The 26,456-nt window shown below is 37.7% G+C and overlaps 1 protein-coding gene across 5 annotated transcripts in view; it reads left to right on the top strand.

Moving 5' to 3' along the window:
• The first annotated feature begins 10,688 nt into the window (after positions 1–10,688).
• LOC582411 (guanine nucleotide exchange factor VAV2) overlaps positions 10,689–26,456 on the top strand; it is a 66,188-nt gene continuing 50,420 nt past the window's right edge. For 4 of the 5 annotated variants that reach the window (XM_030997428.1, XM_030997431.1, XM_030997430.1 and 1 more), the window contains exon 1: positions 10,690–11,001. In XM_030997428.1, the coding sequence (XP_030853288.1) occupies positions 10,789–11,001 (213 nt within the window). In that variant the 5' untranslated portion in view covers positions 10,690–10,788. Of the gene's footprint in view, positions 11,002–26,456 lie in introns of all 5 variants that reach the window. The other variant, XM_030997427.1, reaches the window with a different exon arrangement.

The raw sequence follows: 26,456 nt of genomic DNA, 5'->3' as shown, positions 1-26,456 counted from the left end.
ACATATAGTATTGGGCGCGTTAAAAGGTATTCATTAAAAGTTATTATTATTCAATAATGCATGCTTCATTACCTAACATTATGTGAACATGAATATAGAAACGAGAACAAGAATTAGCAGATTTAAAAGACTACTATGAACCAAATACAGGTATCAAAGTGGATAATAATGTTGAAAACGCTCGGCAAATAATAAGTAGTAGAAGTAGTAGTCGTAGTAGATTTTGGGAGAATATAATTTACACGCTATACTAAACAATAATTAGAAGTGGTATACTAAGTTAATGACGAGAATTAATTCTCACAGAATCAAGGGGAAAACAGTTACAATATTGCTGATAATATACCGCGCTTTTATAGTAGAACTTAATACATCGACGATGTCTCTAAGCGCTTTACAGAAATATCATTACCCTGGTCATCAGATTAAGGCTTACCCGCACACAATGTAAGCACATTATCCGCTCCCTGGGGAGCGTTCCAGCAAGGCGCCATTTTACAGGCGCTCGCAATGCTGAGGAATCTGCATTAACGTTCGCATCCTATCGGGTATACCCATTATGTTGAAAACTAATAGTAAAATAATGTTATCCACCAAATTGTTATTTTTTATTGTAAAATTTATCAGGCCCATGGGTAAAGAGTGGCCTACGAAAATATTGAGCTAATCGACCCGACCGATGTGTATACATTGATATAGCTCTCATCATAATTATAACGCAGTCGTTGTATTATTCTTTTCCAAGTTCATGGGAAACACCATGTACATGAAAGGTCAGTTAACTCCAAAACTTAAAACCAATTCGAGTCATGAGTATTTGGAACATGAAGCATTTAAGATCATTCATGTTCACGCAATATATGTTTGTTTGTTTGTTTTATTTATTCACCATGTAAAATAATTGTTTACAGATAATAACATTCAGTGGGTTACAATATATAATAATACATAGTAGGGACAATGCATAAACAAAAAATGTTTGAAGCGCAACGTCCCTAAAATAACAGCTGGTAATTATTAAGTTTAAATAAAACATGGCTTGAAATAAGACATTCAGTCATTGCAAAATTAAAACAATTACGAAATCATGCCCCTTAATGTACCTTTTCTTGACAAAAAAGAAAACACTATCACACAGTCGCTACTGCGACTGTGATATTCTTCCATAGATTAAACAGAAAGAAAAATTAAGCTAAACATTTTCATCAAAATATATTTTGGTTGTTTATTTCATGTGTTTTGATCTAATGAAAAATGAAATAAAGATATGGGGACGCTCACTCACTAACCTTATCAAAATCTGATATTTTTCTGGCATATATTTATTTTATAGCTTGTTTATTTGTTTCTTTGTTTCGAGTGTCATTATCATTTTAAATTACGTTTTGTTCAACAATATTGCTGTATGATTGAAGTTTGATTTTAAAAAATACAATACAATACACCTTTAAAACAACCAAATATTTTCTTTAATGTTACTTTTGATTTTAGAGTACTCGAACATCCCTAAATATGTGATCTGAAAGAAAGCTACCTTTACCAATCTATAGAGTTGATATCAAAAATGATTTAGGTCATGCTAATGAATTTGAGGGGGCGGTATTTTGTTCATCAACGTCATGTCTAAAACTGTCTAAGAAAATTATTCTCCTGAAATTTCATTTGATCCTCGAATAAGTCTTTAGGAATTACATGTCTGGCGCTTTTCCAAAGTAAACATATTGTTAATAGGTACTTCCCTATTTTCATGTTAATTGATAATAAAGACATAGTAAATCAAAATGGATCAAAATGCATAGGCTGACAAGAATAGTGTCTGTTTGGAATAGATGAATATAGATTGAGTATTAGAGAGTATTAATTTCGAATAAATCTTGTAAATAACTAGAATACGGTTAAAGCCATAGATGAAATCAAATCAAGAAAAATTGAACTGATAAAATTGGAGTCAAGCTTTTAGCAGCACAATAGAACAAGCTTTAGTTAGTACCTGAAGTTACAGGCCAGCTATACGTATGAAGCTCAGCGGTTTATACAACATAGAGCTCCATCGATGTCGCCCCGTAAACAAAATAAAACAAACAAACAAACAAACAAACATGCAAACACAAAAACACACAAACACACAAACACAAAACGGATAAAATGATAATAAATGCCTCAGTTTACGAGAAACTTGCTGAAATAATTAAAAATTTATTCAGAGGACCGATCTTCAGAACTTGGAGCTCTGCACCTAAAGCCTTTCACAGCTCAGGTGCATGCTCTTAATGTTAATCGGTATCTGTATCAGTCTCTGTATGGCTTTCAAGGCAGGATGCTGGGGGGGGGGGGGAGGAGGTACAGCCCAGCCCAGCTCAGCCCCCCTCCCCATCGTGGAATTTTGAAATTACCAATATTCGAGAAACCACCACCTTATGTTAGACCAGCGAGAGGGCTTTTTTTAAACATCTTATTATTAAAGTACTTTGAAACAAAATAACATTGTCCCCTGCAAAAGTGTCCCCATAAAATTTTGCTTGTTTCGCTCGCTCGCAATATGAAGAAACTGAAGACGACATTTAGGCTTATAGTGTTTTCGGTTATGTGAACACCATTTATTTTAATCGTTCTTACATCAGTGATGTATCAAGTGTAGGATAGAACCGACTTACCCTCCTTCAATGTTAAAGATCCCCCCTCCCCAATAAAAGCTTTTAGTGAATCTACTGCGCACCTGGCTGCCTTCAAAACCTTTACATCCCATCCCTTGTCTATCAGCGACTGGATACGCCTCTGTGCATTACCCCTCTCTATATAATACTGTACTTTTTAAAATTATCATTACATCCAAACCCTTTAGCTTATAATTATACAGTGCCTACTCCCCTCCTTGCTTCTCTTCTTCGTGTAATGATCCGATTATCTCTCGCTTCTAGTTTACACCTGCGTCAAGAATCGAATCTGACAGAGACCGAAGAAAACTGTCACATTTTGCCAAATTGATGAAAAAGCGGCTTCGGCGCTTTAATTACGAGGGCGGGCAATCGGGCAACAAAACATTTACTCGCCAAGGAGCATTAGAGTTAACGTTCACATGGCCGACTCTTCCCGAGATTATGCTTTCTCGTTGTCCAATTCAAAGCAGTGGTATACCCCCTTGCGTCAAATTTGTGTGATACATGCTCTAAGCTTTGCAGAATCCTTTCATTCATGTCAGTTTTGTAAATCCACTAAAATAGAATATAAATGTATGTGAATTGAATGATTTCTAAAATGACCAATCCTGAAATCTTAATTCCTATCATCCATAGTCTGCGCTATAAAGCAAAACTCCAGTTCCGAAGTATACATCTTTGACCACCATAACGATGCGGATACCAAGTCCATTGTGATGAAGCGACTGCAATCCGTGGCAGTGAGAACGGCTCCTTAACGCCTCTTTTACTCTCGTACATCTGAACGAAGGTGACAGAGACAGAATGTATCTGCCATTAACTTCCAATTAAAGAAATTAGAATGTCACACCTGATGATAGGAGTACACAGCAAGGTGTAGTTTCGCCTCATTCATGTCTGTCCACCTTGGTTTACAATGATCTGCAGAAAGGCGAGAAACTGAGATGCTATATATAAATGATGTACAAAGGGGAAGATTTAAGAAGCTAAGGAGGCTTTAATGCATGTATCCTCAACGAATAACAAAGAGAGATAGTGTCCTTGTTATTTCTAATATCATTCACTAATAAGACCGGTGACGCCCTTCCCCTTCGTTTCTCCCAAAATAGGGAAATAGACTAGGAGAGAGAATTAATTGGAGAGGGGGTAGGATATGAAAAGAGAAGATGATGACCCCTCCCTTACCCATGCACCTCCTTATTAATCGCCTTATTTATTTCGCATCATTCATCAAGTATTAAAGATTGTTGTCCCTTCTTTCCGCCCCCTCCCCATCCCAAGATGCTAGTGCCCCCTTTTTGCCTGGATCCACGCTACGCCACTGTTGAGACGTCTTCGCATATTCATTTCGTTGCTTGTTGTTCCGTGATAAGGATGTACGTTAGGTTGACAAATCAGATAGGAAAGCGCTACAATAAAGGCACGGAGAAGGAGGAGGAGAAGGAGGGGGAGGAGGAGGGGGGAGGAGGAGGAGGAGGAGGAGGAGGAGGGGGAGGAGGAGGGGGAAGAGGAGGAGGAGGAAGAGGAGGGGGAGGGAGGAGGAGGAGGAGGAGGAGGAGGAGGAGGAGGAGGAGGAGTAGGAGGGGGAGAAGAAGAAGAATAAGAATTCATAGAAGTATATAATAGAAGTTTGGACCTCTTTCATACCTTCACCAAAATATCACCGTCTGGGAAGATTAGAGTATAAACCATGATGAGATTAAAGATAAACTTGAGTTCTGGTAAAAAAAGAAAATGAATTCTCACAGAATCTAATGAAACTTACACTGAATGTTCAAGATTACAAATAAATGTCATGTGCCAAACACTTTTGGAAGAACATGTATACTGGCTGAGTAATGAGCATATAAAGATAAGGAAATCAGGGTAGTACTAGCCCCGACACCATGCGTGTTGTCCCATATACATCTTTCTGTGTAAGTGATTGTTACTTTACCAAGACTCTGCCTCATTTATGATGATTTTGATGACTCCAGAACCTTGCATTACACACCATTACTTACATGCTATATGATCAACTTTTCTGATCCATTCCACACCTTTTCTTTCACAATGCAATCGCATTACCAGAACTCAAGTTTATCTTTAAACGCGAGTGTATAATGTTTCGCAAGATAAGACAGTGACAAGAACGCTGTATGGTTCAAATCACGATCATGAAGGCTTTCAAGAAATCAAGTACAGTGTTCAAAACGCCATTGCATTGCCTATAGGGAAATTGTGTTCGAATTATGCAACTGCATGTCTGTGTATTGTTTGCACATTTCGAAGGGTAGACAAAGCAAATGAAATTGTTTTTTTTTTTGTTCTCGAAAGTCTTTGAGATCAACTTACATGTTCAACTCCACAGATTGAAGAACGTTGTAATGTCCATAAGCAGGCGCGTACACAGGGGGGGGGGGGGTGTTTGGGGGGTTAAACCCCCCTTTGGTATTTTTTTGTGTGTAAACCCCCCCCCCCCCCCTTTTGGATTTTTTTTTTTTTTTTTTTAATTGTTAAAAAAAAAAAAAAAAAAAAAATCCCATGGCTGACCTAAAAAGGTGACCTTACCCCCCCAGCGGAGCCAAATGTCAAATTTTCAAATTTCGAGACCAAAAAAAGTGTCCTCTTACCCCCCCCCCCCCCCCCCCCCCGATCCCACCTCTCACAAAATTAAATCAAATTGCATACCTAACGTAATGTGTTGGGAAACTCCGTCCACATTACGCCGATGAAAATGTTGTGGTCAAAATGAAAGCATTGTGCTTTTCTAGGATTTCTCTTCTAATGGAGAAAATTACAAAAGTTTCCTTTCCCTCTCAGCGTGATTAAATATCGGATTTACCCTGGTTTAAGTTGACCATGTTTCCCTTTGTTTTTCAATGGAAAAGATATATGTGTTATATGCGTCATATCCTGAAACTATATAGTAAGTCGGAACAAAAAGAAAGGACAATAATGTTTGTATTTGTTTTCTATGTAATGAAAGGAGGATGACATAATTTAATCTTCTCAAGAAAATAATTGTTGTTAACACTTTTCTTTTCGAATTTCAATTTCCATTTTTTAATCATGATCTATATTCAATCTAAGTCACCTTTTTATATTCCATAGCTCCCAGTTTATTTTGTGGCAATTCACCTTTTATTGTTTCTCAATGGCATATTATTGTTTCATATTTATATCAATTTAGGCGCATTCTCTCGTGGTTCAATATTTGTACATTTGTTCTGACAAAAGATCTCGGGAAGTTTCAAGCAAAGTTTTGGAAATTAATGAGGATTATGTGTTGATATATGATCTTACTTCTTAATCAAAATACGTATCAAAAATCTCTACGTCAAACAAATTACATACACGACATTGAGAAACTTGTAAAACACAATTATTGAGAAAATGAAGCGTTTCATTCTTTAGTTGTTCTATTGCTCCAAACGCTATGAAGTAATTTAAATCATGTTATTCTAAGTTTTAACCCGTTCACTACTGAATTGTTTAATTGCCACAGTCTTAATACAGGAGCCCTCCGGTTCCAGGAGTCAATGAGTTAAATGATAACATATAAAACAACAACAACGTCGATGACCAGAGATGGGAGTGATTGGAATGGCTTTTGTGAAGAAAGAACACTCCAAATATAAGTTATCGTTGAAATGTTCATTCAGGATATACTGGCGGATTTAGGGGTCACGTGCGGCCCATGGCCCCTCAAAGCCAACGTGGAATACCTAAGTACACAAAGAAAAGTTTTACCAACCCCTTAATTTTCAATTCAAGTTTACATATTTATATACCAAAAGCTATAGCTGAAAAATCCAATAAACTTTTTGTTATAATCATTTTTCTGTGAATTTCAATTCACGCAGATTCCAACACTTACAAATTCGATCGTTGGAGGAGAGAAGAGCCGCTCGAACACGGAACAACTACTTGTACGTTGTAAGGTATAACCAGGGAGATGGGAGGGAGCATCGGATGGTAGAATCCAATATTCGATGAGTGAATTATTACGAACATGCCTGAGAAGTTTGGCTAGCGGATCAATGCGGTATTGGGAAGCCATTAGCGGTGGCGTTGAAGTGGTCGTCTTAACACCCGAGCCATTGTTCAGGGGGTGACGAAGATTTGTACAGGAGGTGCGCTTCAGATTCAGCCAAACACTCGACCAGGTGAGACGGAGAGGAGGGGGTGAGGTTATTATTTCCTTTCTTTATGTATTTCCCCTTTTCTTCTTCTTTCCCCTGTGTGTGTGTATTGGGCTGATTGGAAGCGAAGGAGCCTAGTTTTCAAGTTCAGACCCTTGTGTCAGTGGTAACATGCACTAGAGGGTTTGAAATTTTAAGACTATGAAGATTGAACTCCGTAGATCCTGTGCTGTAACTGCTCCTGTCATTATCTTGAGACAGCCCGGGAGACAGCTAGCCAACACAGTTGGGCCAAACAGGCTTGAACTATCAATTGGGCTTGAAAGTATGATGTGTAAGTGTCAAAACCGAGTCTGTATCTGTAGACTAATTGAAAAGCTGGAGGGTTCAAAGGGTTCAGAGAAACGATGCATGTTAATACATTAGATGCACACCTGTACAGTTCATGATCTTCAGGTATGAAATGAGACTGACTGACAGGTAATTCAAAGAAGCGAGACTTTACTGGCAAAATCCAACGTAAGTGGCGGTAGAGTTGCTTCTGTGAACCTTCTTGCATGGCCCCGGGAAACTGTCAATCAGTCAATCTTGACTATTTACACCCACACATTTTTAATTTTAAATAGCCTGCATACAAATTAAGAATTAAATTTTAAAATTTGATTTACATATCTTTTTTGACCATCTAAAATTAAAAAAATTGTATTCCTATATGGTTAAACCTGTGCTTTCTTCGTTTCCTATGTAACGGCATGCACACTGATCCATTTTTTTTTAAATCGAGCTATGATTGCCGTTATATTCCTATAACGTCAGTATGTTCAGAAACATCTATTAACCTCAACAATCACCATCCTTCACTTTTGGGTCATCCCTTTAATAATAAAAAAATGCCACTTTCAATTTTTTTTGTTTTAGTTTTTTTAATAATCATAATCAAAATAACCCTAACATAAACAACATTCAATCAACCATATTCAAACATCAAGTTTGGCTGGAGGTAGTTGGCCGGGTGAAAATTGTTTTTTGGCAGTTGTGGGGGAAATTTTGGCCGGATACGAATTCAGGGAAGGGATGTAGCTGTATATTAGGTGGTGGCATTATTTTTGAAATGTTGGTAAACTGAACGGGGTTCGAGAAAATGTCCCCTTTTATTGTATTGTATTTATTTATTTTTTATTTTTTTTAATCGAGTGCTGGACTGGTTATAGAAATTATAATAATTATTATAATAACGATAATATTAATAATAATGATAAAAAAGAAGAAGAAGAAGAAGAAGAAGAAGAAGAAGAAGAAGAAGAAGAAGAAGAAGAAGAAAAAGAAGAAGAAGAAGAAGAAGAAGAAGAAGAAGAAGAAGAGAAGAAGAAGAAGAAGAAGAAGAAAGAAGAAGAAGAAGAAGAAAAAGAAGAAGAAGAAGAAGAAGAAGAAGAAGAAGAAGAAGGAGAAAGAAAAGAAGAAGAAGAAGAAGAAGAAGAAGAAGAAAAATAATAAACATGGCAAAATTTAGAAAAAGAAAAGAGGGAGAAGCAAGACATAGATAGAGATAAGAGATAGGCAAAAAAATGGATAGAGGGAGAGAGAGAGAGAGAGAGCGGGGGGGGGGGGGAGATATAGGGGAAGGGAGAGGTGAGAGATGGGGAGGAGGAGAGGGAGAGGGGAGAGGTGAGAGATGGGGAGGAGGAGAGGGAGAGGGGAGAGGTGAGAGATGGGGAGGAGGAGAGGGGGGGGAGAGGTGAGAGATGGGGAGGAGGAGAGGGGGAGGGAGGGGAGGCAGAAGGATATCTAAAGGTATGCGTGAAGAGAGAAATAATTACTACCACTATTAATATTACCTATATGTTTACTCTCATCTCCTTCTTCCCTGTTGTTCATCCAAACATAAAGAAACAAACAAAGAGAAAGCAAAACAACACCGAAAACATGAAGAAAAACAAAACTTTGGTCTGTGAAGTGGTTCCGAGCAGATTAAAGAGCTTCGAAGCCTTTACTTGAAGAGCGCCCTCTTTGTGATTTTTTTTACACACATTTTTTATTTTAGCTAACCTACAGGCATAGTATTTTTAAGTACTCAAAACATCAAACAAGAGACATGCCCCTTAACTATGATGCCCTATATCAGCACATTTGAACACAAAACGACGCCCAATGTATTACTTTGTTTAGGGGGGGGGGGGGCAGAATAAAAATCGGCATTACCACCACTCTTACGTGTTACATGCAGGCCCCGCGGAACGTTTTTTCAAAATGCGGGAGGGGGGGGGGGGCAAAATTATTTACGATCAGGCAGAGCGTATAGCGTAAATTGGCGTGGGGTCTAGGTATAAAGCCCAGGCGGGGGTCAAAGGCGGAGCCCCGGAAGTTCAGGGGTTTTAGGCATTTAATTACGGTCAGATGAGCAAATGTTGGCACCTTATTAGTGAAACTGGCAGGTCACTAATTGGTGTGGGGTTCAGGGGCTGAGCCTAGCTCATGAAGCTCAGGGGTTTTAAGCAATAAATTACGATCAGATTAGCATCCACCGGCCCGCCACGGGGCCTTTGGTGGGGTCTAGAACCCCCGGAAGCTGGGGGGATGGGGGTGGGTGGGCAGCAGTTAATTACATGCAGTCAGATGAACATATTTTGATAAATTTTGATACACTGCAAGGACACTAATTGGCGTGGGGTCCAGGGGCGGAGCCCCCAAAATCTCAGGGGTTTTAGGCCTTTACTTAATTAAGGTCAGATTAAGGTCAGATGAGCATAATTATTTTGATATCTTATTTGTGACACTGGCAAGCCACTATTTTGTCTTTCTTTCTATGTCTCTTTAACATACTTTTTCAAAAAAGTGGGGGGGGGGGGGGGCTCGAGTATAATAAAAAAAAAAGTATAATTTACAAAAATGTGAGGAAAAATCTTGGAAAATCATATCATTTCAACAACATTTAATTTGTAAGTCACTGGTATCGAATTAGAAATAAACCGCGTTTGAATTTTATTTGGGGGAGGCAACCCCCCCCCCCCATCAGTACGCTAGTGGGTATCACGGTGATCACGGAATACAGCTTTTCTGCAATATTTACTTGTATATTTTAAAGGATATGTGAGGGAGGGTAGCGACTGAGCGATAAAAGATTTTTGCATTGTTATTTATGGTCTAAACGCTGCACTCGTGGGCCCTCCAGAGTCTACAAGTGTGTTGCAGTCTTTAGTCCATATTTGCTATATATCTCTTTTTGCACTTTTTCAATTTTTCAGGGGGGGATGACCCCCCCCCCCCCCCCAAAAAAAAAAAAAAAAAAAAAAATTGAGGGGGGGGGGGGGTCCCCCGTCTCCCCGGATCGCCGCCGCTGCCCCGGGTGACCCCTCGCCTTCTTGGATTGGGGAGGGGAATATGCTAAATAAAAGGAACTTTGCTTGTGAATTGTGTGCGTTTGGGTGGCAGAGAGGTGGTATAGAGAGAATGAAAAGGGGGAATGATATCAAAGAAAACACAACGAGAAAAAAATCTAGGCCTTATAAGGTCTTTGTGGAGAGTGGATGAGAAAAAACGCTTTCAGAGGCATAATATTATGCAGATCGAGAGTAAGTATACAGTCATAGAGAAAGAGTTGAAGAAGAACTAGTAACAAAATGAAGAGGGGGAAAAAAGCGAGAAAGATATTAATAATGTTCATTTTATGAATCAATATCACTGTCGCCTAGGGACAATTAACATCCTGGTGATGAATATAGTATTATTGATCTTTTTCTGAAGTCAGAAAAATGAGAAAACCCATTTCCTGCATTATTTTGCAATAGTTGTGCAACATAATATCCCACGTCGCGCACAAAATACATACCATCCGATATACATGTATTTCGCTGCGCTGACAGTACATTGTGACACGCACAGTACCCTCATGAAACATGCGGAACCGTCCCGCAATGAGGAACAGCGCAAACTCAGAACCTCGAACAGGGAAGTGAGAGAATACTATGTCGGCACAGCGATAAAGTGGCTAAGTTTTCACTTTTTACAAAATGGCTATGGAATCATGGAGGTTATGTGCGAGATGGCTGGTGGAATGTGGCGTTTTGCCATTCGATCACAGGATTATGAATCAAGATGCCGAAGTTTTCGATCTAGGACAGACTCTTCGGGACGGTGTTATCCTGTGTCATTTGCTCAACCACATAAAACCGGGCTCCATCGACACTTTAGAACTCTCGAACATACGTTCACAAACTTCACAGGTAAAATTTTGGATGGGGTTCAGCGCACTGTGTGCAGTGATTGTGGGCATGCAATGTGTGTTGTGCCTTGTGGATCTTGTGTGCTACACCACAGTTCACTGACTGTCTGTCGACTTCCTGGTGTGTTTAATTTTTCCTCTATCAATCCAGGGAAAAGAGAGCCCTTTTTCAGGAATTAGGAGTCAGTCTAACCTGTTAGTTTAATGTCATATGATCATGAATGAAAATGAGAATGAGATAGATCTAGATCTAGGTTAGATCTACCTCGGTTTTGTCTATTTTGTGAATTTGTCTGTTTTGATAATGATATTGTTTTGATAACTGTTTGTAGACTAGGCCCCTACCACAATATTGAATATATCAATACCCATCCAGGCTGTATATCTAGACGAAACTCTTTGAAAAATTATTATAAACCTGTGAGTGTCAAAGTCTTGTTTTTTTCCTTCAAAATGATGTAAAAAAGGTGGTTGGCCGTACGATGGCTAGCCTGGAAAACTGTCTTGCGCATTGACATAAGCTGTGGCTCACCTTTTATTTTGCCTGGCTTACGTAACGCGTAATGACCTGACTTTGGCATTGGCTGGAGAAACTTCAGAAAGAACAAATTCAAGAGTTGAAGTGCAATAGTGCATAGATTCTAGTACTCACTGGACCATTAATTGGTCATGAATTGTTCGTTCGTTTCTAGAACTTCACCTCATGAACAGTAGGGGCGCTGGTAAGAGAACAAGGATCGTTCGCATAAACGAGGATCGACTTCTTTAACGAGAACAGACGCGTCCGCAAAAATAAGGATTGTTCGCATTTTCGCTGACGATTCAGATTTTCGATCCGCGTGTTTACGATGCGAAAAAACAGATTCCGAATGATTTTCTTGATGTATTTCACATTGACTTTGTACAGACACTTTCACGTTTAATGAGACGGACATCCCATAAAAGTAGACGGTGAACTGGGCGTATTTTATTATGCGAAATCCGTTTTTAGCATTGCCAGCGGGCGGTTCGGGAACCCAAAACCCACAGAGCGCTGGAAAAAATACGTCCGCGAATATGCGTGCAATCCTTATTTCTTACTGTAGTATGCATTTTGCCCGTGTCTACAAGGATATCATCGTACATGCGGAATATCCTCATTTTCGGCCTAGCGCCCCTCCTGATGAAATGTTTAACATTTCTTTTACTACCGGTAAATATTTTACACATTCCTATCATCAAATAATACAGCACTGGTACTGGTACATACATGTACATGTACATGTTCTGAAAGATGTACATGTACACTGTATGTGTACACTATATGAAAATTCACCCAGGTCCCACTATTCGTGATCAATTCATCCCAGATTTTCCACAGAGTCTGAGTTGCCCCTAACTTTGTAGGCTAATCCTAAGACTCCATAATGCTCAGTTACATTTTGTAGCCCAGATTCTGTTGCTGTGACTTGATTTTCTTTGAAGAAAACAGTTGTTTTATTCACTACAGCAGGTTATTTTTAGTGTTACAGTTATGCAATTTCTTAACAGAAATTACAGCCCTTGTATGAAATACATGTACAAGAATTAACGGGATCATTCTTGTTCATACAACTTTTGTAGTATCCGTCCAGGGCCCTATCTCATAAAAAATGTGATTGATTGCAATTCGCAAGTCCTCAAGTTAATCACTCTTTCGTACAGAGGAGGGAGGGGGAGGACGGAGGAAGGAGGAGGGAGGAGGGAGGAGGGAGGAGGGAGGAGGGAGGAAGAGGGAGAAGGAGGGAGAGAGAGAGAGAGAGAGAGAGAGAGGGAGAGAAGAGAGTGTGGGGGGGGGGGGGGGGGGGGGGGGAGGGGAGGGGAGGAGTAAGAAGAAAGAGGAGGTGGAAGAGGAGGAAGAAAAGGAGGAGGAGGAGTTGGAAAAGAAGAAGAAGAAGAAGAAAGAAAATTTGCATAATAAATGCAATTAGAGCTAGTTTATCTTTGTCTGGCTGACAAGGAATATATTCAAGTGAATGCTATTAAAGTAGTTGTCCTTGTCACATTTAAAACCCAAGTGTCTTGTGCATAATAGCAGTGAGAGTGAATGTTTTGTTATTATTGGCACTACTTTCATATCCGCTTTCTATGCAGCTGACAGTTCTCGTTGATAAGAAAGTGTCGCATTGCTGTTCACTAATTCTCCCGCTGTGTAATGTACATGTATGTAGTCTCAGAAAAACACATTCCCTGTACATGTACTGTACAAATGTACAGTAGGCTTGCTCCTTCTGACTTTCTGTGTCATGTTTCATATTGTCATCAACTGGATTGATATTAAAATAGAAATGGGTTGTAATTATCCTGCAATCATAACTTGACACACTCACTACTTATTACATGTACATGTAGTTGTAAAAAACATTTTGTTTGAATCTTTAACATGTACATGTATGTTACAATTAACCAGAATTCTTTTTTTCTCTAAAAAAATATGTGGATGTTACATAGTTTTTCTGTTACTCTAAAAATATGTGGATGTTCCATAGTTTTTTCTGTTATTCTTTGTCACTTTCCTCTCCTTCGGTGTACAGTACAGTATGTTGTTACAAAAATGTGAATACATGTACCAAGCACAAGCAAAGTTTAATATTTACCAGCCCTACATTTTTGGGTTTCACTTTATAAAGGAACTTATGATATATGCAACTGGATGTGATCAAATTCTTTTTTGTATCGGGTCATGAGATCGGCATATGAATAGAACCTCTTTGCTGACACCATTCCTGAAGAATAATAGAAACAACACTGAACTGGCATTGATGCATGAGACTGCATTTCACAAGTATGAAGGTCGGGAATGTTTAGAATGGAGTCACAGAATCCACTAGTCACTGGTCAGAACTTATGTTCCGAGCAGTTACAAATGTTCTGTCATCAAACAACAATGTTTTTTTTCTAAATAGTTGTTGGGCTGTGAGAATGGGCCTATAGAGTCAATTTCATTAGGTTCAACATTTAAAGGCACACTGTCTTACTTGTGGCTACTTGCTCCCTCTATATAGAAAACTTCCCCAATGGGTGCCTGTTGGTCCCCCATGATTCTCTTTTTCTTATATTAGTTGAGAGCTGAGCTAATGAGATAGCCACCTGTCAGTGACCTCGCTGTATGGTCTAATCCCTTCTGGCCCAGTAGTATTGACAGTCTTTAAGGGGTGAAATCACCAAGGGCCCTAGTTTTATAGGTATTTGAGTTGAGACCTGTCTGTGCCAGGATATTGCTACATACATGTATTTTTTAACCCTCCCCCTCCATATTTTCTGTCAACTCAAAACAAACCAATCAACCACTATATTTTTACACGCTTGACCTACTTTGTACATATACAGGATGTACAGTGTACATGGTTGTTAATTTCAGTCTGTACATTGTAGGGAGGGCACTAGGGCCTACATTGTACATGTACATGTACATGTACATGTGTACATGAATGTTACACAACCATTTGACCAACTGCAAGCTTTACTGTACTCCACATCTGTATCATACAGATACTACATGTACAGTACCAGAGGGAAATTATCAGAGAACTGAATTGATACATACTACATGTGCATGAACATACCCATAGCCATGCATTATCTGTGTATTTTGAACTCTGCATAGTTTAATATTGAGTAGGCACTTCCTGGTTTTGTCACCAGGTTTTACAATCACTGACTGAGTATAGGATTTTGCAGTGCCAGGTCATTTATCATTTGCCGGATTGATGCTCTTTTAGTGATTTAAGTGTTTAAATTATGTAGGCTACACCACTAAATAAACGTTACGCTTCACCAGTCAGTCAGTAGCGCTACATGTAGGTAGCCCAAATGTACAAACGTGTACATTACATCACATGCATACAGTGCAGGCCTGTAAAGTTCAACATTGAGCAAGGCAGTAGGCGAGAACAATTGTTTGCTGTATCCAACATAAAGAAATGGCTCGATCATACCCGAACAATGTTTTGTAGTGTACTGGCAAGTTTAAAGAAAAGAAGTTGCAGCGCACTCACCATGCATGGTGCAGTATTCCAGTGTACTTTCAGTACGACTTTATATCTTGTGTTTGATTGCAACTTTAATAGCAAATCTTTTGGGAGATTATCGTCCGTCGTATCAATCGCATTAAAAGTTGCATTTTCCGTGAATGAACAATCAGCAGGCCTAAGTACATCGTAGGGTTTTAAAGGGATTGGGTACACTTGCCTCAGATTTTAAACAAAATCCTGGATTTAGCTCATGCTGCAATCATAATTATAAACCTTTAGGTCAGTCAGGAATCCCATGATTTTCACAAGCCTATCGCCTGTCTGATTATCAAGATATTTATATTTATTCAAAATTTCAAAAAACGTTTTCTGAACGGTTTTTTATAACACTACATGTACATGTACATGTAGGTCTACAGTCTATTGGGGAAAATGAGTACCTGTATGGTAAAATCGGTCACTCAAAGATTTTTACTTTTTAGAGGCACTTCATGATCATTTTGAAGCGCAATTTTTTTAGGGCTTCAATATTACACCATATCACAGACACTGACACGTTGAACCACTCATCTCAGATTTGTAAAACTGGAAACAAGGTTAAAAAATGCCTTTATTAAAAGCTTTTGTCAAAATAGTAAAGTACCATTGTAAGAAACTGGAGCCCGCTTAATGTTACAGTACATGTTCATGTACATGTACACAATGTACACATCTTTCAGGGGAACAATGATTGACCTCTAGAGGTTACCTACTGTAGGTGTGGTAATCCCCCAAACTTGTATAGAAATTACCTTTTGTTCACCGAATCTCTTGATTTTATATGGAAGAAAGAGTCTCATTTCCTTGATGTGATTTGTTTCTCTGCCACCCCCCCCCCCCCCCCCCCCCCCCCGTCCTTCCCCTCAGTTTTTTACTTCTCTGAAGTGGAAAACATTAATAAATGAATGTAATTTTTTTTAAAATGCATTGCATTCCTTATTTTGAAAGGGAGACGATGGGGTGCTATCGTACATTCATGTGGTTTCCAGCTCATGTCAAGATCGGTTGCTATCGGGAACAGAGCAAGAGGAAGATTGAAAAATTTAAAATGAGACTGGTTTTTCCTAATTATACTTGTACAGTATTCTTGCTTTTTCAATTATCAAAATTATAGGCCTACATATAATATTAATGATAATTAGATCAATTTATATACATGTAGCACAGTTTAAATACTACAGTATATAAATAAACTCTACTGCGCTGTGATGAAAACAAAAGTAATAGTGCTACTTTACAAACACACAATAAAGATATAATAAAACAATTTGAAAGCTCCTGAAACAAGTGCGTCTTCAACAATACTTTAAAGACAGAAACAGATATGGCTTTTTTTAGTATGTCTAGCGGTAGGTTATTCCAGAGCTTTGGAGCGGCACTACTGAAAGCACAATATCCAAGACTTACTTTTGTTTTTGTGTGAGGTAGCTTTAGAAGTGGCTTGTCCTTTGTACTTCACAAGTTACAAAACTGTATGTGCATATGGATGCGATTTAACAGATAATAATTCAGACAACTAATTTTGGGGCTTGACCAATCAATGCTTTATAAACAAGCAAAATTATTTTTATTTCAATTAAATTAAATTCATGTATACACTTTACAGTACATGTCCAATTCCTACTCCCTGACCATGAATGTGACACTCTCGAGTAACTACATGTACACGCATGTATGTAGTTTTAGACAGTGGCCTATCCCTCTTCTGTAGACTAGAAAAGGAAACAAACAGTGAATGAGGAAATAAGACACATTTGTATTTGATTACCCCCCCCCTTTACATACGTAATCTACATGTATTATAAATATGTTGGCCTACAATGTATAGTAAACTGTAAGCCCTCGTTGATGAAAATATGCCAGGAAAGCTACTTCCATTTAATATTTTTATTCTTCGTTCTTTTAAGTTTTAACAGGAGATGTGAGTTCTAAAACTCATAATTATCTTGCTGTTGTTAAGCTTTTTAGTGGAAGATTTCTTTTGATGTTCATATACGTGTTCCCATAATTTTGACAAAAGAACAACAAATTAAGAAACCAGTTGTGCTCACTTCCCTTGGCCAGCCAAATTAACCATACTATACTGAGGTTTTTCTTTGAAATGCTTGTGAGTGGTATTAGTGTTTTTCTTTCTTATTTTCTAAAATTAAGTTTCTTGCATTTACATGTAGGTAGATAAGGGGTAAACATGCATTCTTTTTATTCAGATTTTTCCTCTTTTTTCAACTGCCAGATCAAGAGAACATTGAGGGTATGTGGTCATAGTACTTACTAGGAGATTTTGAAATACCCACAATAAAATTCATACTTCTAGTACATGTACCTAAGATTTTTTCTCTATCTCTGGATAATGGCATCTCTCCCTGCAATAGTTCTTGGCAGGTTTGTGGTAAAAACCATAAAATTACATTCTTTGTGATTGTTTCTCAAGAGCTTCCGCATTTGGATTCAGGTCAAGTAAAGGTCTAGTTTAAGGCATTGACCCTATTAAGAATGCGTCATGATAATAATAGTTGATTTAATAATGTAGTTTATGGGGGGTTTCCCAGCCAAGATCATAAAATTCTTGAAAATTGTCCACAACAAAAAATGCACTAAAATCACAGCTGCACAATTCTGCGTGCCAACAAAGACATCTTGTGTTAAAACTTCCTGTTCTGTTTTCTTCTTCTTTTTTTTTCTTCAATTTAGTTGAATGTGAAAATTTATATTCACAATTACAAAAAGGTAACAAACAGGGCCTTGTAAAATCATGGTTATTCTAGTTTTGATGCATTATGTCCACTTCCACATGTTTTTTAACCCATGGGCTACCAGAACCCAATGGTTCATGTATTATGGCTACCGGGTATGGGAAAAAGAGAATTTCTTTACAACTGTACATGTACATGTACATGTACATGTACCTGTAGTCAACAGATTAGGCCAAATAAAAAAAAAGAAAAATTTAGCGTCCAGTTTTGTCGAAAAATAGGAAGAAGGAGGCCCTTTTTTTCTTTTTTTTCTTTCAAAATGGCCGGTCAGTGCATTTTCCCTGACAGTCGGGCTATTTTTCAAGATGGCTGGCGACAATTTAAAAAAATTAAAGAAAAACAGACAGGGACGCTAAACATGTATATTTTTTTTAAAAGGCCTTAATACAAATTTGTAGTAAGTCAGGCAAGCCGTCTGTAGCTCACTACTCTTCCCAAATAATATTGGGATTTTCTGTTTTCTTACATATACTTGGGACTGTTAAAAACAAAATCAAACCCATGTTTTATGAATGACAAAATAAGCAAGAATGCCATTAACTTATAAATGACACATTTGTCATCAAAGGATTAGACTTTGTGCAATGGCTTAAAGTACATTTTTTTCAGGGCTGTTTTTATCCTGTTGCCTTTCATATATGTACATACTGTATTAAATTGAATGTTGTTAGGTAGGGCAAACCTAGCAACAACTAATGTGTGTAATTTTTAATCTAACTAATGAAAGACAATCATTTGTAACAGATGAATGAAACCATTTGTATTGAGGCACTTCACAAAGATGTTTGCTTTAGATTTTTTAGTTACATTACAAACAAATTCTTTTCAATATTATTTATTATAAAAATAATAGCTGGCACTGCACCTTTAATGTCATAATGAGTAGACACAACACAGGCGACTCTGATGCTGATGTACAGCTTTGTATACATGTCAGTGAATGACATTCCTTACATTGCTACTTGAATACTTTCTTGATACTGACCGTATGCTCCTGCTGAACGATGTGTGCATTAAGTCCTTCAGTCCCACTAAGAAGTTACTCCTTGGTCCCACATACTCTTCAGTATGTATGTGTCAATTCTAGAAAAGTGAGCTTTGGGATGAATTACATTACACATGAACATGTAATTGTACATACTGTACATTTACAGGTGTATCTGACATAATTGATAAAGGAATTTTTGACCGGAGAAAAAAATATCCCACTAGAAATCTTATTTATTGATATATCACCTGTTTGGAGCGAGAAGAGCATTTCACTATGTGTAAAAAAATAACCAGTTAGTACCCTTTTGGCAAAGTAATTTCGACTACCCTATTTTCTGACCTCTGTGTTATGAGATATAGGAATGTGACGCTTACTCTTTACGTCTTAAAAAAACGATGTGGTTTAGCCACGACAGATCTGAACAAGGCCTCAGTGCTTTTACTGCTTCATACAGTACAGTAGTTCCAGAAAACTACATTGTACAGAAAGATATGAGAACATGGCTAGTGATTTTACATCAAGGATGATGCTGACAGTTGACATTGAGAAGTTAAAAGCTTTTGATTTGACCAAAGCTTTGCTAAGAGATTACCGGTACAAGGAAATCCTACCATCATTATTGGCTCTAGTATAGACACTGAACAGGTCTACCTTGTGATAAATCAGAGCCTTTACATGTCATGTAGCAGTTTAATAAAGGCCAAATGATATACCGCTTCTGTCCTGACAAAAGAGATGATTTGTTATTGTACTTTTCGCTTATTATTATTGTGTACATGTACACATACACATTTGTTCAACACATCAATTACAAGGGGCTGATTTATGAATAATTATCAATATAATTTATGGATCTACATGTAGTTATCGGAATGGCATGTGGCCTTTAAAGACAGGCATCCCACATGAACAAAAATGCAGCAACATTTGATGTACTGTACACTATACATGTACCATGGATCCGTAGACTGTAGCCTGAACCATACAGTCAAATACTTCTTCTGCAGCTTCACATTCTCACATACTGTACATGTACAGGCCTTCAGCTAGGCTCCCTACTACTAGTACTAGTACCAAAAAGTACTACCGGGGTAGCCCTTTGATGTCGGTAGGCCCAATTAGTGTGCAACGAAGGCATCGGTGCAAACGAGAACATCATTGAGTAAACACCCATACAGGATTGTCATCTAAGAAATATGGGATCAGTCCACTCCAATAGTTTTTTGTTTGTTTGATTTTGTTTCTGTATTTTTCAGCATTTTTCAACATAATAAAAAGTAATACACAAACTATATGTTCATACATTTACATCAACAAAATTTCATACATGTATTCCTGATATAAATCAATTAAATTATTATACCTTTCAAAAAATCACATCGTAGACAAACAATTCAAACTTGAAAAATGCAGGAGACTGCCATCTTTAATCTAGAAACATCTTTAAACATACATGTACCTGTACATGTTCATACAGTACTTCATAATGGTATCCAAGTGATGTACATGACAGTGAAATTAAAAAATATTTTTAAATGTATATACCAGTACAGTGTGACAGTTGTCTCCTTTGAAATCACAACCATATTATGAACACTCCTTGAAGCTGAATTTTGATGGTAATTAATTATTGTGCTTTTGAGTTTATAGTGTCTGGGCTAAGGGTCGCCCTAATTGAAACTTGCATTCTTGCCATTATTAGTGTCAAGCCTTGTGTATTGCGGTTTACAGTATACTGTATGTTCTTTGAAATTACGACCATATGTTTATGACAGCTTAAATTGTCACGAGATATAAGTACTGATACGTGTGGAAGCTATTAATGAGATATAATTAATTTTTTATGGCATACAATGTACATGTACATGTAGGTGACTGTAGGAATACAATGCCATGTTTAGTATGAATTTGATATCAATATCTACAAGATGCATGCACAGGTGCAATGTTTCTCAAGAGGGGAATGTGCTCATCTTTGAAATACGGTGATTGTATATTTTCTGTGTTAAAATTATTCATCCTTCTACATGTACACTGTAGGCAGCACTTATGGCAAGCCAAATGCCTCAAGCGATTAACTTAATTTTTTCAACAGATAAATTCAGTTTGTCGTGAAAAATTCTGTTTATCGGTTTATTAACTTTTTTTCTTGAGAGAAAGTCTGCGTATCGAGCATAAAAACTTAGTTTATCGCTTTACTGGGCATGTGGATTGCATGTGTGCCCCCTAGGCTAATTCTAACTTTGGACCCCCCCCCCCCCCCCCCACCCCCCCCCCCCCCCACAAAAATAAAAAATAGATACAATTAACTAAAATTAAGAGGGGCTCACATGCATACAGACTTTTTTCCAGTTGAAGTAGGTAGAGTACACTGTACACTTTTTGATGTAAGCTACGTAAAAGGCTATATCCTTTTATGTTCCTGTACTTTCGTGCTGGAGCACATGTAGCGATATCGTTGGCTTCAAATATAAAATGACTGTGACCAAACAGCACATTTGGTGCCTTCAGGCTTCAGGCAATGCAGTGGTAGAACTTACAGTATGGTCACATTATAAATCTGGCTTTTCTGTAGCCTATTATTAGATCTTGGAGAATTTGCTTTGCATCACAAAGTTCTCTCCATTCTCCAGTATGATAAATGCTCAGACTATTTGTTTTAAGTCTAAAGTTAAACCAAGTCTTATGATCCAGTGTGAGAAATCGTCTTTTTGTGTATTAAAGGCTAGCTCTTTTCAGATTTGCTATCATAAAAGTATCATTACGTACTGTACATTTACTGTACATGTACAGTTGTAGCAGTATTTTGTGTGACTATGGGCGCGTTTATCGGGGCTTGCCACTAGATATGTACATACATGTATCGTACCCCACTATTGAACCCCACTATCATACCCCACTATACGATCGTGATTTGCGGGATGTCGCATTTATCGTCCTTTCACGATTCAAAATAAAGGCCTTGTGCCTGCCCAGCTGTTTTGACGTGGGAAGCAGACAGTTTCTCGGAGGTCAACTTCACACACATGCTTGTACACAACACCTGGGTGGTCCTATTTGTATGTAAGGTTCAAAACAGCTTTGCGTTTATCAATCTCTCAGAAACGTGATTCTGGCTGTATGTCACATACAAAACACACCTTTTTGCGTCTTTAGATATGCCCATATCTAAAGCCCTTTAAAAAAGGCTTTGCGTTTATCACCTTCTAAATTTGCCTGAAAGACGTTTGAGAAACCTGATTCTAGCCAAAAATTTGGTCGATAAACGCAACCATTGCAGGCTACATTTTCTTGCTAGAGTGGTTTTCAAGGTTTTCAGAGCTCTATTTGTGCTTTCCTATTAAAGCTACATTACATGTATATAGACGATTATCCACTCAGTGAATATTTTTTGGTGTTCACCGAAGCTCTTCACAGTTGAAACATGAGATCAAGGTTTTGAAGCTCCTTCCGTATACCGGTACATGTGGCTATATGTGCCTATTGTCATCTGCATACGTAGATGCTGTACATGTAGGCTTGTGAGACATGAGAAATGCAGCTGGGCCATTCCATGAGAAGAAGGACATGACATCAAAAATAGAAATGTACCTCTTATGTTAATTCTTTGATTTATCACTAACCTTATGCCATGGATGTTCATAAAACATTAGGGCCTTTCAAATTCAATAAATTTTTTTTTTCATTTTTGTTGATTTCCTAAGATCTCAAACTATCATCAAAAACGTACATGTGGGACTGTAGCGAGTTACCGTAACGTGAGTTACCGACATATTTGCTTCCTGCATTTTACTAGTCCATTGTTTCTTATCTTTAATATTGTGATCTTATACTAGTAAGTCACAACCTACTATCAAATTAAAGTAGGAAAGATTTTGTCAAGATTTTGTCAAGATTTTGTCAAGATTGTCTAGTATGAGGAGAAAAGAGGGTCTCGTAGAATTGACCATGTCCTTTTTTTGTAACGCGAGTTACCGAAATTCAATAATCCAAGAATCTAAAAATGTTTATTCTTCAATTTTCTTTTTTGTTTCATTCAGTTGTTCTATATCTACCCTGTCCATGTTTGAAAAAAGTATCTTGTAGATCCTAGCAGTTCTAAAGATATAGGCACATTATCGTGTCAATGTACCCATTAAGTGTAACGCGAGTTACCATGGAATGGCCCAGCTAGTGTCTATTTTGTTTTGCTGCTTACTGAAGCTCCTTGTTGAAACATACATACATGTACATGTACATGTATGTAAACATACAAATGTACATTACTTGCATCAAGGGGTTTGTAAGCTCTCTGATACCTTGACTAAATGTATACTTCTACATTTATTATGTGCCTATTGTCATCTGCATAGTTACTGTACATTTGTGAGACGAGTGCCAAGGCTGCTTAAGAGGAATATTGTTGGTAAATGGCCAAGCCATTGAGGGGGTAATGAAGCAAGTCGTCATCAAGCTGTGAACTCATCACTCATCCTCATAAACTCATCATTGGATGGTCAATTCGCATACACAGGTAGTACATGTTACAGTGTAAATGCACATGTAGCTCCTTATGAATAGGCCTGTATTGTACATAATAATAATGATAATAAATTAAGAATGATGATAATGATAATAATAATAATAATGATAATAGTGATAATGATAATGATGATGATAATAATAATGATAATAATTCAATATTAATAATAATAATAATAATTTAATATGAATAATGAATATAATGATGATGATAGTGATAATCCTAATTAAGGCTGTGCACAACAGTGTAATGAGGTACCCGAGTACACTCCCATGCTTACAAGCGAATACTCGAGGATTCGGACGCCATGTTTTTTTTTGAATTTTTTTGAATTTTTTTTGATTTTTTTTTTTTATTTTTTTTTTTTTTTTTTTTTTTTTTTTTTGCCGCAGTATCCCAGTTTTGTCGCCGAAAACGCATGCAATTTTACTTTTAGTTGCAGTTGAAGGCGCCGATTTAATAATAATAATAACAGTGAACAGTGCTGTTTTAAAAACCAAAGATGGTAGAATAATCCATTTTCCTCCAAGTCCAAGCAGAAATCCAAACATTTGGTCCCAGTTTCTGAGTGGTGAGTTTGACAGTGCTTGAGTTGGGAAACATTTTTTTTTTTTTTTTAATTTTTTTTTTTTTTTTTTTTTTTTTTTTTTTTTTTGCGGCCGAATATTCGGGTACGAGAAATCGTACCCGAGTTGTTGTCAACCGTGCGGGTACTCGAGCATTCGACTACCCTTCACAGCCTTAATCCTAATAAGGATAATGATGATAATAATAATGATAATGATAATATGATGTTCAAGTAAGATGCCTAATTAATGTGAATTCAATTGCTCAAGGTGCACTTGTGAAACAGAAACTCACAACAAAGGAACCGAAGTGAGATAGAACAGACAGAAATGACAAAGCAATAATTGATATGCCAAATTAAACAGATGCTTTTTAAGATTATTTTCAAACAGTCAACTGATCTGCTAGATACCTGGAACCCTGCTCAGATCTTATCATAATTAATGATTAATTTCATGTTTTTTATTAATATAATTGAATTATTGGTTATTTTTAAATTGACTGCTAATAAACCAATTACATGTATTCTGACAGGGAGCAAGCAAAGGCTATGGCTGTAGGTCTTTTATGAGGGACTTAATAATGATATTTACCATGTAATGTACTATTTAAACAGAGGACATTAGATCATTGACTAAAGTTTTGACCCCAATTCCCATCCCCACCGACCCCACCCAACATCCCCCGTTTACAAGACCACTGCGTCACCACTGAGCCATATTGCCTCCTCTATTTGCAATGGTATTCTGTCTCACCATTGGTATAACACATACACGTATGATAAATTCATAAATCTAATTGCGTCCAAAACTCCATACAGTATATATTTATATTACGTATATTGTGGCACAAATATATATTTCTGGAAAATCCTTGGATTATGGCCACTTCAACTCCTCCTAAATTTTACATCTTGCTAAATGGATTACACAGTATCTGCCCAGTCAGTAGGCCTGTCATCATCAGCTGGAGATCGCCAAATATCCCGCTATTTCTGATTTTACAAATCGCGTCTTCATCAGCTCGAGACTTGACCTCGAAACTTGAAACTAGAGCTCGAGATATTTTGCTTAGCGTTCGCGCATAGTGCGAGTCTTCAGGGCTGGTGAAGACGCACCGGGCAAATAGCGGGATATTTTGCAAACTAGACCAAGATTTCTTGGGATATTATCCCGACCAAATATCCCGCTAAATGCAACTTCGGGCTGATGCATGAAGCGAAGATTAACTGGATAGTTTGCAATCGGGATATTTGGCAATCTCGAGCTGATGAAAACAGGCCTAGTGAGTAAGAAATCTTCCCTGCCTTCGTATCCATCTGGCATACCAGATGTGTGTGTTCATTAAGCTTAACCCCCTGTGTGCCATTAAGTAATCAAGGTAATGGAATATTGGACTCTAAGGGTTAAATGAGTACGGAGAAACCCATTGGATGGTGTATCATTTCACACCATACCCCCCAATGCCAAGAACAGCTCGTAATCCAATAAAATCTTTGGAAAACCGAGGCTTGCCGAAAATCGTGCCGCGGCCACAGCAGGGGTTGTTAAACGGATAATCCAAATCCATTTTCGTGGAACTGGTTCGAGCGTGCAAGCGGGTGCCTACCTCGGCGAATATGTGAAGATGTATCATTTGTACATCAAATTAGGATTATTTGCATGTTACGGATACAGTGATTTGGCAGTAACACGACATGGTAAATCCATAATACTGAACAATGAACAGTGCAATTCTCTATGCCTACATGTACATGGACATGAATTGTAGCCATTTTACACAATATATTCTGGGAACCTGGATGATACAAGAAGCTTTATACAATCAATCATTGCTTGCCTGTGGTTGTCTAGTCAAACTCAGCCATGAATTCTCAGACAATATCTATTGAATATTATTGGTGCAATATTATAATATAATATCTCTATGAAAAGGGACAAAAACGCACTTTGCCCATGTGCATGTACTTTTCTTAATCATAACTTTACAATTGCACCTCTTTTTTGTTTAAAGCCTTATTTATCTTTACGGATGTACATTCCCTATACCTCAACATTGATTACTTTCTGGAATAAACAGACCACAGGAAGGTTGACAGACTATATATTTGTATTCTTGGAGCCAAATCCTGCAGAAATAATGAAGAATAGCAGAATGAGTGATGTACTGTACATGGAGGGCATTTTAAAACAGTACTGGGTACTACTTGTTCAAATGTCCCTGCACTCAAATTGCCCCGAGTATGTTTTGGGAAGTTGAAAAATGTCATCCGTGTTTTGCCCTAGATTTCAAAGGGGTTATTTACCATTTCAGATTTCTGTTTACACCACCTATCTTCGAGATATCCTAGTTTGTAAGAAGTGAGATTTAGTATGAATGAGGCCAATGTGACATGCACAATGTACATGTATCTGTATGGACTTGTTCATACTTTACAAGATAATGTGTTCATTCATTCATAATTCATTCTTGTGGTTTATAATGAAAACCCAGATGGCTGAATGGATCCACCATAACCGTAATGTCTTCACTGCTTTAGTCCATACACATGCCACCACTGATACAGTAATCACTTAATGGTGCTGGCTTGCT

The sequence above is a fragment of the Strongylocentrotus purpuratus genome, unplaced genomic scaffold (assembly GCF_000002235.5).
Source record: "Strongylocentrotus purpuratus isolate Spur 01 unplaced genomic scaffold, Spur_5.0 spur5_scaffold_4, whole genome shotgun sequence".
NCBI classification, from domain to species: Eukaryota; Metazoa; Echinodermata; class Echinoidea; order Camarodonta; family Strongylocentrotidae; genus Strongylocentrotus; species Strongylocentrotus purpuratus.
The sequence above is the reverse complement of the archived record's forward strand: the minus strand, read 5'-3'. Positions and strand labels throughout refer to the sequence as shown.